General features: G+C 37.3%; 1 protein-coding gene across 1 annotated transcript in view; it reads right to left on the bottom strand.

The window, feature by feature from the left end:
- CORIN (corin, serine peptidase) overlaps window positions 1–16,242 on the bottom strand; it is a 111,796-nt gene that overhangs the window by 7,459 nt on the left and 88,095 nt on the right. The window contains 3 exon segments of the mRNA XM_071432447.1: window positions 677–851; window positions 2,306–2,355; window positions 5,147–5,269. Coding sequence (XP_071288548.1) covers window positions 677–851; window positions 2,306–2,355; window positions 5,147–5,269 — 348 coding nt within the window.

Here is a 16,242-nt window from a genome sequence, read left to right as displayed (position 1 = left end):
TTCACATGTTCAATATGTGAAAAACGCTAATCACTTGTTTTTTAAAATTTTAAAAGTTTAATAGTAATAAAATGGTTATAAAAATAGTAATACAATTACCGTAATAATAATTTGGACAATTTGAATTAGGACAAAATGAGGCAATAGAAACAAAGAGTTATGGATGTCTGGGTACCTTTCTCTGGGCAGCATAAGCAGGAAAAAGGACACACGTTAACAGAGGATTAACTCTTAAAAACAATAACTTGTTGCATATTCATACATTTCATACATAATGCATAAATTCTATTCAAGTACAGGATTCTGTCTGGTCATCGTCAACTTCTTCTTCATAATCTTAACAACGTTGTTCTGCCTGAGCAAGGCAAGAAGAAGTTTGTTTCTCCTGATAATGGAGGAATAAATTCTCTTTCTCTGAAAGATTTATGTGTCTTGTAACTGCTATCTCTGTGCAAGTCTTTTCTTTTAGAAAGAAAGTATCTTACATAGCATAGTTTCTATTTTAACATTATTTTATAACCTAAATTATACTTAACACACTACTTAAGAAAATTAATACAGCTTTACCTTCTAACCCAACACATATAACATTCATTTTAATATTTGCGAAAAGCCAATCATCAAGGTCACATTTTTCACACAATAAATGAGCAGGGAAATGCCTGGGCGCTCTCACCCCTCGAAGCAGTGAGCGACGGTCAGGACCCATCTGGTGGCGATGAGCACACAGCCGCAGACGTGCCCGCTGGGCTCGCTCTGCAGGGAGCACTGCCAGGGCCAGCGCCCCGGCCGGCTCGTCCGGCCCCCCAGGATCCTCTTGCTCATGCGGGCGGCGGGGCGGCGGCCGCAGTCTGCGGGGACAGCAGCGTTAGTGGCACCGCGCTGGGCACGGCGCCCTGGCACAGCCCTGAAACCACCTCACTTACTGCATCGGTCAGAGTAACCACCAACCAGGGCAAATCACCAAACCAAAGCGTCTGACACACAGCTGTATCAAACACTGAGACACTTTTTGCATCCCTTTGGATCAAAAGACTTGCTCTCCAGTTATTAATTTTGCCTGAAATATTAACCAAGCCAAGTTTGGAATCTTGGCTTCCTTTCACTCCGATTTCCTCATGGTTTTTTTTCCTTCTAGCTAGTAACATGTTTGGCCTACTTCATATTATCCAGAAGAATTGCTTCTGGAAAATCTGCTCAGCTAATAGTAAGGTTTTTTCAAGTCAGTGTGAGGTTATGCTGTTTACTCAGCTACGCAGCAGAAAACTCACTTTGCCTGCAGAAATTACTAAGGGAGAATATTTGAAAATCTGAAGACATTCTAGTACTCTGTCCATTACACTTTACAAGCAGCTTCCACTAGAAATTACACCAGGCTACCACCTGCCAGTTACTACTCTAAAATAATCCTTCACTTTTGCTTCACTTTCTTTTCTGGATTTGAAAGATGCCAGGCTTGTTATTTATTCTGTTTATACTCAGTCTAATTTAGAGAACAAAGAACACCACCAGTTTCTGCAACTAGCATCCCAAGGGAGGATATGCTGCCATTGCATGAATCTGGGAATTTAGTGCTGAAGAAATAAACTGGAGCAATGGTTTTTTGTACCTTTTAATTCCTACTGTGTTCATTTAACTTCATAGAGTAAGCAGCATATGTCAGAACAAAATACCTACAACGAGCTTTTTGAAAGCTCCTTTGAGCTTCTGCCTTTCTCTGACAAGTAGCAAATGTTTTGATTAGTTTCCCAAATTTAGCTCCTGTCTTGTAATTCCTTTTCCCTGACTCAAGCTACTTCATCGTTCAAGTGCTCTTTAGCAAAGCTCTTCTTGTCTGTAGAACATGGTTTCATCAGAGATGAAGAATTTCTGCATTTTCAAACCACTTAAAACTGCACAACCTGCTGTGCCAACACACTTAGTTCATAACTTTCTACTTCAGGTTCTTCTGTCCTCCTGAACTTAACAAACAGCTTCAGCTCCCAGGCAGACACTCTGCTAACCACTATGGTGGTTAAGGATATTTTCAGCAGGAAATTTTATCAAATTTCTTTCTGAAACGTAACTGCTGACAGAATTGCTTTTGTGGTGTCAGGAATGGCTACCTTAACACACAGCATCCTAGTCAAAATATAAGAAAAGCTGATGACACTGAGTAAGTAGGGAAAAATAAACCCAGTGCAAAATTAGATGTTGCAGAGGTCTAGGAAAAATTTCAGAATGAATCCACACTAAACATACGCATTTTTTAAAGTGATTTAACACATGCTGAAAAATATCTATTTTATAAGAACTTCTCTCTTACCTTCTTTAGTGCAAAAGAGAGCCACTTTGCTTCTGCTTTGACATGTCTGTCTAAATATTGAAACAAAACATGGTAGAAATCTCATTAATTGATTCATTTTGGTAATTTGAAAATCAGCACAGGTATTGTATTCATTTCTGTAATCCAGCTGTTAAAAATTCCCTCAAACTGTAAAAAGACACTCAAGGATCTTCTAATGCCAGATCATCCATGGCTTCCAGCATCTGCCTGAAGATAATTCAAAATATTAGTTCAGTTTTACAATACATTTCATGAGTAGGTGTCATGTATTTTGCAGACTGCCTTGCTCCCTGGGCATGGATCCAGCTCTGAGGTCAGCTGGGATGCACAGTCTGTCAAATTCTTATTTACAGCACCTGAAAGCACAGATTGCCAGTCTCCTCTTCCTTACACTCAAAGGACGGGATTTTCTTTGAAATGCCTTTGCTAATAGATGATCTTTCATGCCCTAAGAGTTTGGCTATTTTAAAAGAATCCAGGAAATCTGCAGAAGTAGGTATTAGAACAACAAAAACTTCTACTTTCTGTTGAATATCTTCAGATAAGAGAGGGAAGAATTGATTTTTCTGTCAAGGGAGGAGAAATCACAATTAAATCAGCAAGCACTGTTGCACAACTAGCTGATTGCCTTTTTATTTCCACAGTTTTTTCATTCCTACTGTGTACATGCTTTTCTGAGGCAGGTGCAGAGCTGAATGCACAGGTCATTTCTTTGCCAGGTAATTCTTTGCAGACTTTAATCCCAGCAGGTAGGCAGTATCTTTAAAACTGCAGTCACCTAAAAAGAGGCTGCATTTCATGTTAAATCATAGATACTAATGTGGGCAAAACAACAGTGTCAGCCAGCCCAACAGATTACCTTGAATCTGGAATTTAACCAAACCTTTGTCCCTTACATTGCATGTACCTCATTCATACACTGTAAAAATCAGTCTATTTGTCTTCCTGAAAACACAGTTCAGAAAATTATTTTTCTAGAGATAGTAGAGATAGACAACCAATTTCAGGAAATTAAATTTTGTGCACAGTTTTGACAGGCAAAGAAAATACATGGAATATAACTGAGACCAGCCATGCATGTGTTTTACACTTGTTTTTTTTACTTACCATTCAGCCAGCTCTAAGGAGAAAACTTTTAAGCTTTTATGTGTGCACTGCCTGCACTGTGCTGTTCCCTCCTACCAAAACTCTATGATTTAGTGGTGTTTTTGTTAGTTCTTGGCCAAGTTCCCATTAGTCCAGAAGCCTGGCAACTCCTTTACAGCATACTCCACAGCACAAACATTTTACATGCTGCAGGTGACACAGATGAATACACCCAGACTGCAGGGCTCAGGGGCACTTCCCAGTCATCTGCACTGGATGCAGCCAAAACAAAAACAGCCTCACCTTTCATGCACCCTTCCTCCTCAGCTTCTCACTTCTTCTTATCCATTTTCTGAATTCAGGGGGACTGGAAGATCTGTTTCCTACATGTATCTTTCATTTATGCTATAGATTTAACAATAATCACTACTGATGTTTTCCCTCCTTTAACCTGCACTTTGGGCAAAACTAAATCTTTTGTGACTAGAATTTGTAACTCAAGAGGCTCCAGATCCATTACTTCATATGTTTTCTAGCAGACCTCTTCCAAAATGTCAAAAAGTACCTTGAAATTTCTGCTTTGCACTTTAGTGACTGAACAGAATAGGATTGTGGATCTGCCCAAGGATTGTCACAACCCAAGGTGGTTATTCTTGTATTACTCTGGAGAAAAGCATTTAGATACTTTTAGGCTAGAGGAAAAAGACAGTGAGAAAGGAAAATCGAAGAGTTAAAAAGACAACTTTCAAGTATCGTTCAGTAATGGCCCTTCTAGATGAAAAACTATAAATTGACTTAAAGGAATGGGGAAAATACTAATGTAAATCAAAAAAGCTACACAATTGAGATGTAAGAAAGCAAAATTAGGCCCTTGCAAGCACAATCTTTTTAGTATTATGCCACTAGGGAAAACTTTGAGTATAGAAAATAATGGAGCCAAGCAAAAGAAACGTAGATTTCTTCCTCAGATTTTTGTCTTCACACATATTGTATCCCTCCAGTTGCCCAAGACAATCTTTTCTTGTGAAACACAAGGATTTTCTGTGAAAGAAGAATGTTCTGAAAGCTCCTGGGCATTTCAAAGGGAAACTATGAATGTGCTTTTTGAAGAATGCAGTTGCCAATAGGGATTAGGTGGCTCTCCCAGTTTTGCCCTGGATTTCTACTTCACTGGCTCTTCAAAGTCACACTTTGAATGTCTCAACCATGAGATTATGGCTTCTCATTAATAACTACCTGTTTAGTTGGGTTAATTAAAAGGAATATACCATCATCTGAAGCTAGAGCTAAGGAAACCTACTGTAAGTGGCTAAAGCCTCTACTGAAGGAGCTGTAGTTGCTCCAAATGAATGAATCCAGACTACTCAGGCTGCAGAGGATGCTAAGATGTGTCTGCAGATTTTGCTCTATGCACTTGCTGGACTTTCTTGCTCAGCAGAGATTTAACCAAGCTGTTTGGTCCAGGTGCTTCAAGGGCATCACCTCTGTATCACTCCAATGCTCTTATTCTACCAGAATGGGCCCCTGAGGATTCACAAAATGGTCTCAAAAGAGACTACAGTGGTTGTAGACACTAAAGTAATTGTAGAATGTATCTTAACAACTTACATGAGAATTTGCTGGGATTTATACACAGACACCATGGAAAACAAGAGCTTACCAGAGTCTGTCATCCTGCACTGGTAAGTGACCACCCACAGCAGTGAAATAGGTCTTTTTTAACCTGTTACTTACCCATTCACTAGAAGTGCATGTAAAGTGGATGCATTTTTATTCTTCCAGTCTGAGTGCAGATTCAGCCATTTTTGATCCTGCATTTGCTCACTCTCTATTACAATTTCTGTTTTGGATGGTCCTCTGAAACAAATGAAAGACATTGATAGAACTTCTGGTAGGTTTCTATGTTACAGCTATGAAGGTGAAGAGGCCCTAATGTACCTGTTTACTCTAAAGATACACGTCTGAGTGATATGGCAAAGCCAGAAGTGGCAGATACACAGTTAGGAGAATGAAATCACCCTGAGAAGCGAGGACAGTCAACATGACTGTCACATTGTATTTCCCAACAAGAAGCAGAACTGGAATCAGGAACAGCCAACATTTACTGTAATGCACACATTGATACTCTTTCAACAGTTTCTTGGCCTCAAAAAATGCAAAAAAACCCCAAAAAACAAAGATGTTCATATGTAAAAGAGGTAACAAAAAAAAATTTTCTTCCATTCCTGTCACTGGAAATCCATTAAACTTTAACAGTAAAGAGCAGTCTAGGCCTTGTTAATAAGGTTTGAGAGTATCTCTAAGTCCAAGCTGCCTGCTTTGCGAAACAGAACAAATCACTGGTGACAATGTCAAACCTTCTGCAGCAGCCTAACAAGTATGTGAGGGTTGGAGTGGTTCACCAGGAGGTATTTTCATATATCCACTTCCTCAGTCTAGGTATTGCCTGATAGACTCAAGAAATTGCTATTTTATTATACCTTTACTGCCAAATGGAAAAAAAAAATAGAGCATTTCTAAATTACTTAACTCATCATGCAGCTTTCCAGCACAGAACCATTCATGATTAGCCATCAGTCCCTGTCAATGACAAGGACTTTGAAACTGTGCTCTCCCAAACACCAAAGGCCAAATTCTAAATCCTAACTCATGGAAAAAAGAATTAGAGAATTTCAGAAAAACTGTGATGTGTCCTTAAATTAGCCTCTGAACCCAATCTCTCATGATAGTACCTGGTAATGCCAGCCAGGATATTAGCTTGTCTTTAAATCCAATTCTCAATACTGATTATATTTCTTTTATAAAAAATCTTTACAAAACACCAGCACTCTTTATCCACGTGACTGCACAGACTAACAGCAATCAAAGAACTGAGTTTTATGGTAAAGTTGTCAGTGTAACCATATGGAAATATTTTCAACACAGCTGGCAGAATAAACCAAACTTTGGGTCACGTCCCTGGACCCTGCCTGTTGCATGACTTATTTTTCAGAACCTTCTCTGGGCATATTAAGCAAATGTCATTCCATGATCTACTAACCAGAATGTGCAGGCATATGTTTGCTGCAAAAAGAGTTTTCTTTCTCAGTGCCTGCTTTTAGAATTCATAAAAAGATCTGCTCTCTTCGATATTTCCCACCCTTTTCCCTACCAAACCTTCTTCTTACAATGACATTCTGCCTTATGATCTCTGAACAATGATGTTCACCATTTCATAACTGTGTACAGTGGTATTTTATGAACTTCTAAACAGTGTCTGATCTATAAAATATGTAACTCAAAAATGTGCAAAAAAGATGTGAATATCATGCCATTTGATGAATCCAAATCTATATTATACCAAACACCAGATTGTTTTGATGAAACCTGCAGTTCTGGATTACAGATTACAGTGATGGTGCAATCAGAATTAAGGACATATGTGCTTCTAAATCAAGGTAACAACCGAAAAAACATGTATACCTGCATGAAATTTCATAGTTATTTTACTTAACTAAAGCAAAAGTCAAAAGATCACACCTTATACCTTTTTTCTTTGGTGGTCACTGTTTGATATAAAACACTCAAAACCAGGATACCTTAATTTATATCTTTAGAACGGCTTCTATGAACATTTATGTTCCCCCCTTGATGCTGCTTATAAAAGATTTTCTTTTAGATAGGCAAGGGCTGCCACTTGTCTCCTTTCATCTACTTAATGAGAAATAGCCAGAATGAAGGGGAACAAAGACCCTCATTTCTAGATGAAGAAAGCTGGAGACAATGGTTAGTATTTGTGTAGAGACCAGAGCATTCTCAGAATTGCTAGAGAATGAGAGAACATGAGCTAAAAATCTCAGGAGTAAAGATTCAGGCTGGTCAGAGTTTCTAAGTGTGAGACTTTCAGAGGGGCTGCTGGGCCAGGAGCACACATTACACCAGGGACTCTAAATCACTCAGAGAGAAGGAGAGAGGTGGGGCAATGGGTACCCCTTTTACCAGCCCCATCCTGTGCTCCAGAAGCACAGCAGACAGCGGGATCTCCTTGGTCCCTCTTGGAGCTGTAGCACACACTTTCTTCTGAGTTTCTAAAATAACAAGGTTATATTGCTAATTACTTCTAGACATCAAGCTACGTCTTCAAGTTCAAAAACAGCTCTCCTGCCAGTTTTTTAGTTTAGTGGCCTGTTGAAGTTGTAATATCTTTCAAGATTTCAGGCCAAACAAATAAATACTTTTTTTATGAAATGCTTTCAGAAAGCTCCTTTACTTCTCTTAGTCTTCTGTTTTCCCTTTTGGTTTGAATATACCATAACCACTTTGCTCAGAAACTTGGTGTGGATTTTAAATTAATGTTTTTAATTATTACCTTTACTGGCAAAAAGTAAAATTGAAACAGTGTTTGTTGACTGAAACTATACATACTGGAAGACAGTGAGCAGTTTGAGGTACATCAGTTTAAGATGATATTTAGAAACTGGAAAGGATCACACGATTGGCTTTCAGATTTTTGAGGGGCCTCTGGCACTGACTCTTAAGGAGGGACTGAGGTACTGAACTTGCTTACTCTTGTGAAGAGGAAGCTAAGGGGCAATTCAGCAGCAACCTGCAAATACTTGAAGAGGAGTTAAAACATGACTGAAACAAATTTTTATCCATAGTGCTGCATGGTAAAATACGGGGAAATGGCCTTGACCTACAGCTTTGGAGACTCAGAGCACACAAAAAGGAAATACTTTTTCATTAGGAAGGTGAAGCAGCCCTGGAACAGAGAGCCCTATCCATCAAAGTTTTCAAGACTTGGCTAAACAGAGCAGTGGTTGAACTGATCCCATTTGGCAATAGGTCTGCTTCGGGTGGGAGAAAGATTAGATGTTCTCCAGATGCCTGTTACAGTGAGGATTTTATGATTCTTTTGCACAACACAAACACACTGTAGGGACCAGAGCCTATGATGAAGAGCTGAATCTTAAGGAAGGACAACAGTTACTAGATCAGACTTTTCACACACCAGAGCATATTTCAACATTACAGAAAAGTCACTGAATCACTGAATCACAGAAATAATTAGGTTGGAAAGAGCTCCGAGATCATCAAATCAGTCTTGCTCCTTCACAGAAAGATGTCTGCTAGATCTAATGACCATTACAGGGCACGTAAAATTCTAACATATCTAATTCCTTTGATCTAAAAGTTTCCTTTAATCTAAGTCAATTAAAAATATTTAACAACTTACAAAATCAGTTACTTGTAAAATCAAATCAGGCAAAACATTTCAATTTGCAGTAGCACATTACTTAAATAGGAATTTCCAACTTAAATTTTACTAATTTTTCAGTTTCAACTTAAAAATTAGAATATTCCTTTAATGAATTTAATTTCAAGCTAGCGATTCTCTTACGTGTGTTTAAGAGAGGAATTTTTAGAATTAAAAGAGAAAAAGAGAATCTGGTCTGTGTTCTAAATTAAAAATGTGCTATCAGTGGGGAAAAGTAATGTTTCATTAGATAAGCTGTACAATAGAAATATTTAATAAAAAGTTTTCAGAGCATTCTAGTCTGCTACCTGCTGATCACTGTGCACAACAGTCAAAGTTTACAGTAAAAAATAAGCATTATGACTTGCATACTAAATTATAACAAACAAAAAGAATACAAACTAGAAGGCAGGAACTAATTTTAGGTTATGAAGTTCATCATTCTGTTTGTAACATATCTGGGATACTTCTGTACAGCAATGTTTTCCATACCTTATTCTCCCTTTTCCATTTGGAAGAAGTTGTTCAAATGCATTAAACTGCAAGTTTAGAATAAAGTATAATCCATAAACTGGATTACTTCTTGCTTCCAAGTAACAGTGACACATGTCAGTTTACTTTCTGTAATTCCATTCTTGTAGGCCTCATGTGACAGCAGGTTTGAGAAAGGAAGCCTTGAGTTAGGCCAGAAGGCAATGGATCACACACATATGGACGCTAATTTAAAGCAAATTAGGCCTCTTTCAGAGCTGGAACAGCACGTGTTCCTGTCTGTACATATTGGCTAAAATGTTCCTTGGTCTTGACCAGAATTCTCCAAAGCCACAGCTGTGCCATAGAATATGGAGTAAAATATCAAAACCTTGATTTTAACAGTATTAAAATCAAAGATATCTGAAATTTTAAAGTGAAAACATATTGAAACATAGAAAGTATTCACTGCATTGATAGAAAAAATAAAAAAGTATGATTAAATTATTCTTAAAATTTTTTGGTAGAAAGTTGATAATTACTGTGATATTTTCAGGTTTCAAAATCCCTCAGTCTTATCTCCTAGCTGATAAACTAGTCAAGTCTGCAAAGAATGAGTTAACTCATAATTATACTGCAAAAAATTTACTTGCTCACTTTACCTCTGCATGCTGGTTTTGGCTGGGATAGAGTTAATTTTCTTCACAGCTAGGATGGGGTTGTGTTTCAGATTTGTGCTGAAAACAGTGTTGATAACCTGACTTTGCAGCACTCTGTTCTCTGACTCTGTAAATTACAGGTTTCATAAAGTATCATTCTGTAGCTAAACCTGAAAAAAGACCAGTTGAAAGCATCTGAAGTTAAAGCTTCAAATACAATCTAAATTTTCTTAGCTGGAAGTATTAATTCAACTTCAAATTTAATGTTAGTCCTTCATTTAAAGTCAATTATCTTTTAATTTTAAAAATGGAATGAATTTCAGAGAAAAATGTTGACTTGAAACAAAATTCTAGTTGTTTAATTTCAAAAATCTGAAACAACTTGATTTTTCAACCTTTTTTATCCTGTAATGAAAGTATTCACTGAATTTGAACAAAATTTACTTGTTTCTTTGTTCAACATCATCCTTTACAGAATGGTTATTTACTAAGAAATCTTCCCATAGTGTAATTTATGCTTGTTTTTTTTCAAGATATGTAACATATTTATTCTTTTATTACCAATTTCTTCTTCTTTCACCTCTAAGAGAACTTGAGAGCAATATTCTCATAGGCATTTTTACATTTTTAAGCTTACTTTTTACATCTAAAGCTAACACTGACATCATTTCATGAGCTAAGATTACCTTTGAAAGGACACCTGTGTGTTTAATGATACAGGGTTTATATGCAGAGGGCAGCCTTCATTAGGATGCTTGGTAGGAGTTGTGGAGAGGGTGTGGAGGTCAAATAAGACTTTTCTGAATTACACAGCAGAAAGAGCAAAACTGAAGGAAGACCTGTTTGCCTGAAAGCTTGCCTGATGAAAGATGCTGTGTTTCTTGCAGTCCTTGCCCCTCTCAAGGTCTTAAGTCACCTCATTAAATTATAGAATAGGCTGCTCAGACTTCCACCCAAGCTGACCTTGAATATTTCCAGGAATGGGGTGTCTACCATTTCTCTGGCTAACCTGTTCTAGTGTTTCCCCATCCTCATTGTGAAAAAATTATTCCTTATGGCCAGTCTAAATCTACACTATTTTAGTTTCAATATGTAAGTTAAAAAAAAAACCCAAAACCACTTCAACTTGGAGATATCAGAATAAATTTTCAATGCAGAGATATTTACTATCTGTTTAGTGTTAAAATGAGTAAATCTGAATCTGGAAGCCCCTGTATAAAAAATGAAAGAAAAAAGGGGACAGTAGGTTTAAAATGTACAAGTTACAGCATAAAACAGTTTGAAAAAGGATTTGTGATGAATCAGTAGAATAAGAACATTTCCTGGTTTGGTAGTATTCATGTATCTTTCTTTTAACCAATCACAGAACGGTTGGCCTTGGAAGGGACCTCTGCAGGTCAAGTATGGCCACCTATGGCCAATTACCCAGAAGCACATTCAGACTGTTTGAGATAATAAAATTATGAGTAAGAATAGTTTTACTTTTTAAAAAAAAGAAAATATCCAATCATGGAACTAGAAAGTGTTATATGAGGACACTGACCACACGTTTAATGACTGTTTGAAGAAACTGTCACAATTTGTCAGGAATTATAAGGTTGGAATCTCTAAAAAATAGCCTTATGCAAATAATTATATTTTAAACTACATATGGACATGAAAGATGAGACATAATCAATCAGATATTAATCTAGCACAATTCTAATACAATTAATAAAGTCTACATATTTTAACATTGGTCTATTATTGCTCCAATTTACTAGAAAAGCCTTCCACATCTACCACAGCTCTATTTTCAGTAAAATTCTTTAATGAGTTATTAGTTGCCATTCTTAAAAAATTAAATTAAATGTAAAAAATTTGCTATCTTTCTACATCATCTACAGGATTAATAGAACACTGTGGCCATGGAAAACATGAATAAATTCAAGGCAGGTTAAGAGCATGTTACATTCTGTTGAATGGATTTAGAAATCTAGATTGAATTAATGAGTATAAATACTTCCTCTTTGGCATGGAATTTGTTTCACTAAATGTCATGTCTAGTCTTGGAGAAAATGAAGTTTCATTCAGAAGTTCAAATTTATTACATAGGTATTACAGGATTCTGGGGTTTGTTTTTGTTATGCTCTTTGAGCAAATAAAACATTAGCTGCGCTTCCATTATTCCTCTTGCAGAAATAGTGATAGAGTAATAAAAAAAACCCAAATTAGATCATGTGAAAACAAGAGATTGTTTGTCCAGAAGCTTGACTGCTCAGTTGTCAAATATTCAAGATCTTTATACCAAAGACATTGAGTGAAAAGTGCCAGAAAAGACAGAAACCCAGGCAGCAACAACAAACTTGCCCATCCCTTTCATAAATACATACACAGCAGATGCCACAGCAGAGGAAAGAAGGAAAAGGAGCTGCTGGTTTCAGTGGACCACCAGTGACACTGCCTCCAAGAAAAGGAGCAGCAGGCACAGGAAGAGATAACAGGAGATTTTTGAAAACAAGTAACTTGGTAGACAGGTGCAATTTTACACTGATACTAGACCAGAACACGCCGGTGAAGTAAAATCTCCCCCATACTCTGCTGAGCACAAGCTCTTGAAGTTTGCTGCACTTGCTGTATCATCCTAGTGCAGCCAAGAAAGACAAATTATTCCACTATATTTTCACAGAATGACAGAACAACTCCACTACTGCCTTTATCAAATTTCAGAGCTGAGCAGACCATGCTTTTATGATTGCCATTTCATCAACAAATAATGTGGACTTCCAAGTATATGGAAAGTGGGTTTCTTCAACTGAACATCATGACAAAATACATTCTTCCAACATTCTTCCAGTGTTCTGAACCTATGCAGTACACCCATCCTCAGCAGCACAGCCTCTAGAACACAACAGGACAGATTTGAGACTGACTGCTGTTCTGTTCTCTACCTGTGTTAACAGAAAAACTCATTGCCAGAGACTGCATTTAAATTCACTGTAATGAAATCTAGGCCTCAGTCAGAAGTTTCTGAATAAACTTATATATCCTGACATAAAGAGGCAGTCAGATTAGGTGGCATGATAGTCCCATCTGGTTGTAAACTGTGAAACCTAAGACTTGAGCATTCCCATCAAGCTCTTGGCATTACACACAAACAAATTTAACGTCTTTTGTACTAGAGAAAAATGTAAGACCTGCTAAGAATACATGATAGCTTGAGCACCAGCCATTAACAGTCCAAAGCCTTTCAGGCAATGCTTGGAACTTGGGGCTTTGTGTGATGTTGCATCATGCATCACACAACACATTCCATGAGTGGTGCTATGAGAAACTGGAAAACCACATAGTCTGTGGAATTATAACTGGCAAACAGCCAGCAAAATTGCTTGCATTTTGTGAAATGGGCAGAATAGAATGAACTTTTCATGTTGCTTCAGACTGAAGGTTTATATGTTTCAAACAGACAGACTGCTATTCTGTAAAATGTGTTACCACTATCCGTTAAATTAACCTAACTTTAACCACTATCACTTCATTATCTTCATTTGTTTTTTCAGATCAATTTAGCCTAAAGTATTAAAATATGTTATTTTTAAATAACTAAAATATGCAAAAGCTGTTAGAAAGACATTGCCTTTATATTTTAAACATTACCACATTATATAGTAATTGGGAGTTTTTATTTGGCAAAGCACCAGACAGTTATTAAAAATAGTTTGCAGAGCTTTACAGAAAATAAAAATTCCAAAAGCTATCATTCATTGTAATTCCTGGTCTAAGGCATTAATAAGTCTTCAATTTGATATCTCGCTCATAATATGCATTATTTTTCTGTAAAAATAAACAAGAGTGCTATTAAAGCAAAATCAAGAGTTGCTGTAAGTAATTATTAAGTAAGTAACAGCCACAAAGCTGGGTGGTTCTGCAGTGTGCTCTAATGTGGACAGAATTTGTACATTCACAACTTTAATTTTCTGAAGGAGTAAAATGAAGCTTTTCCCATTGGGAATACTTGCAGAAAAGCACTGCATAAAATATTTCATATTTATTTATTAATTTTTTATGTAAAAGGAGATGTTTTATCATTACTTGAGTTCTGTGCAATATACAGTCTAATTTACCTGCACCCTCAATGGTGAGTAGAAAAAGCTTGTTAAAAACACCAATCTTGTCAACCTCACATTCAGCCATTCTTGTTGTAAGTCAATTAAATAATTTATACAGGATGTAAATACCAAGAGATGAAGTTCATGGCTTCAGATCAGATTACCCAGTGGCATGAAACTTCAATTATAGAGTCTTCCATTGTACCATATAGAAAACATTAGCCTCTGTGACATTTTCACTGAATCCCTATGCAATGTTAACAAAATAATTAAATAGCTGTATTGCTCATATTACTCCTTTTGTAAATAAGGAGTATTTAAGAACTGGAGTATATAAGAACTGATTTTGGAAATCAGTTCTAGTAACGCATCATAATTTTTGTTTTTCTTACAGCTTTTCAAAGATAATTTACTGTATTTTTGGCAGTGCCACTCCACAAAAACTTGAAGAATAGCTAAAAAAATCAGGCCTCAGGTTATTGACAAAATAGGCATTAAGAAAGGAAAGACAAACACTGATCTGGTTTTCTGAAGTACTGCAAGAAAGAATTAGAAATTAGTAGTGGAGTCAAACTGAAGTTGTAGACTTCAGAACTGAATTGACTTCAGAATTTCCTACTGCCTTGACACAATTGCCTGTCCCTACCAAGAAGATCTTGTAGAAAAAATAATTTTTAGAATATATCACCTTGTTAGAAAATTGAGTGGTGAGATTTAAGAATCATTTTTGTCTCTTACGTTTTTAAAAGTGCAGGATTGATGACACCTGTTAGCAAGCATCAGTGAAGAAGCAGGAAGGTGTAGGTTTCTACCCATGCTGATTTCAGCCTAGGCACACCCCTGAAAAACGGAGGGAATCAGAGGTGTTGTGATAGTTTAATACATTTTCATTTTCCCAGCAGCAAGCATTATGGGAAAGAGAAGCAAATTTTATGTTAGGACCAATGGCAAGGTGAACATGAGTCAGCAGTGCCCTGGAAGCCAGGAGGGACAGTCCTGTCCTGGGGAGCATCAGGGACAGCATCACCAGCCAGCCAAGGGAAGGGATTGTCCTGCTCTGCTCTGCACTGGGGTGGCCTCACCTTGAATATTGTGGGCAGTTTTGGGTGCCACAATGTGAGACATTAAACTGTTAGAGAGCATCCAAAAGATGGCCAGGAGGATGGTGAAGGGACTGGAAAGGAAGCTGTATGAGGAGTGTCTGAGGTACTTGGTTACCTCTGGAGGGTAAGTAGAGGGGCAGACACTGATCTCTTCAGTCTTGTGACCAGTGACAGGACTCAAAGGAATGGTATGAAACATCAGGGGGAAGTTTAGGTTAGGTAACAGGGAAAGGTTTTTCATCCAGAGATGGCTGGGCACTGGAACAAGCTCCTCAGGGAAGTGGTCACAGGACCATGCCTGTCTGACTTCAAGAAGGATTTGCATAGTCTGTCAGGCACAAGGTGTGATTGTTGGAGTGTCCTGTGCAGGGCCAGGAGTTGGACTCAATGACACTGATGGGTCCCTTCCAACTCAGTATATTCTATCATTCTATAAAGCTTTATTAGGATACTATATAAAGCTAAAGCAAAAAGATAATGCAAATATTATTTAGATACACTAAACTAGACAGAGGAGTATAAAATTGTGAGTTAGAATGGCAGGCAGTCCAGTTACAGGTGGTCTTCAATTCAGAGCATCTGTTAGAATGGATGCCAGGTATCCCTGCAGTGCAAGACTATACAGAGTACATGAAGGGTACTTAACTAACCCAGGGTCTTTATCCTCCTGTGTACTTTGAGAAAGGTACAAAGAATGTCAGTTTGTGTAGTGGAGAAAAGCAAACAGAAAAGACACCTCTTAATTCACACTGGCAAAAGACAGCCTTATATACCATCAGATTTGCATCTTCCCAGTAAGAGACAGCTGTGAATATCAGAGCAGCTGAACTTGATTTATATCCAACAGTTATATTTTGCATCGATTATCCCATAATTTAGTGTGCATGCATTAAGACACTTAGAAGCTATTTCTTTTTCTGAGTTCCACACAGAAACCCTCTCTTCAACAATCTGTTGTCCAGAGATGCCCAAGTTAAATACATCCACTTGTCTAACTTACAGTATTTATTGCAAAAAGCAAATAAATGAAGAGGACTTTTCTTGTATTCCCTAAGTCGTCTTTAATTCTTTGGGGAGAAACAGAGTATTACATTCTGAGCCTCAGCAGTAACTGTTAGTGCATGTACTGAGCCTTGGCAAAACACCATTACCTTTTCAAAAGACTCTTAATAACAATCATGCAATGTTTATAAAGTGGTGAAAGTGCCTAGATCTTAGTGAAATTTTGCCAAAGTTCACAAAATTTCGTTACCTCTTTTCTCTGTGAACCATT

The sequence above is a fragment of the Agelaius tricolor genome, unplaced genomic scaffold, assembly GCF_023055355.1.
Source record: "Agelaius tricolor isolate 1412-34295 unplaced genomic scaffold, bAgeTri1.0.p SCAF_8, whole genome shotgun sequence".
Taxonomy (NCBI): Eukaryota; Metazoa; Chordata; class Aves; order Passeriformes; family Icteridae; genus Agelaius; species Agelaius tricolor.
This window is presented reverse-complemented; position numbering and strand designations above follow the sequence as displayed.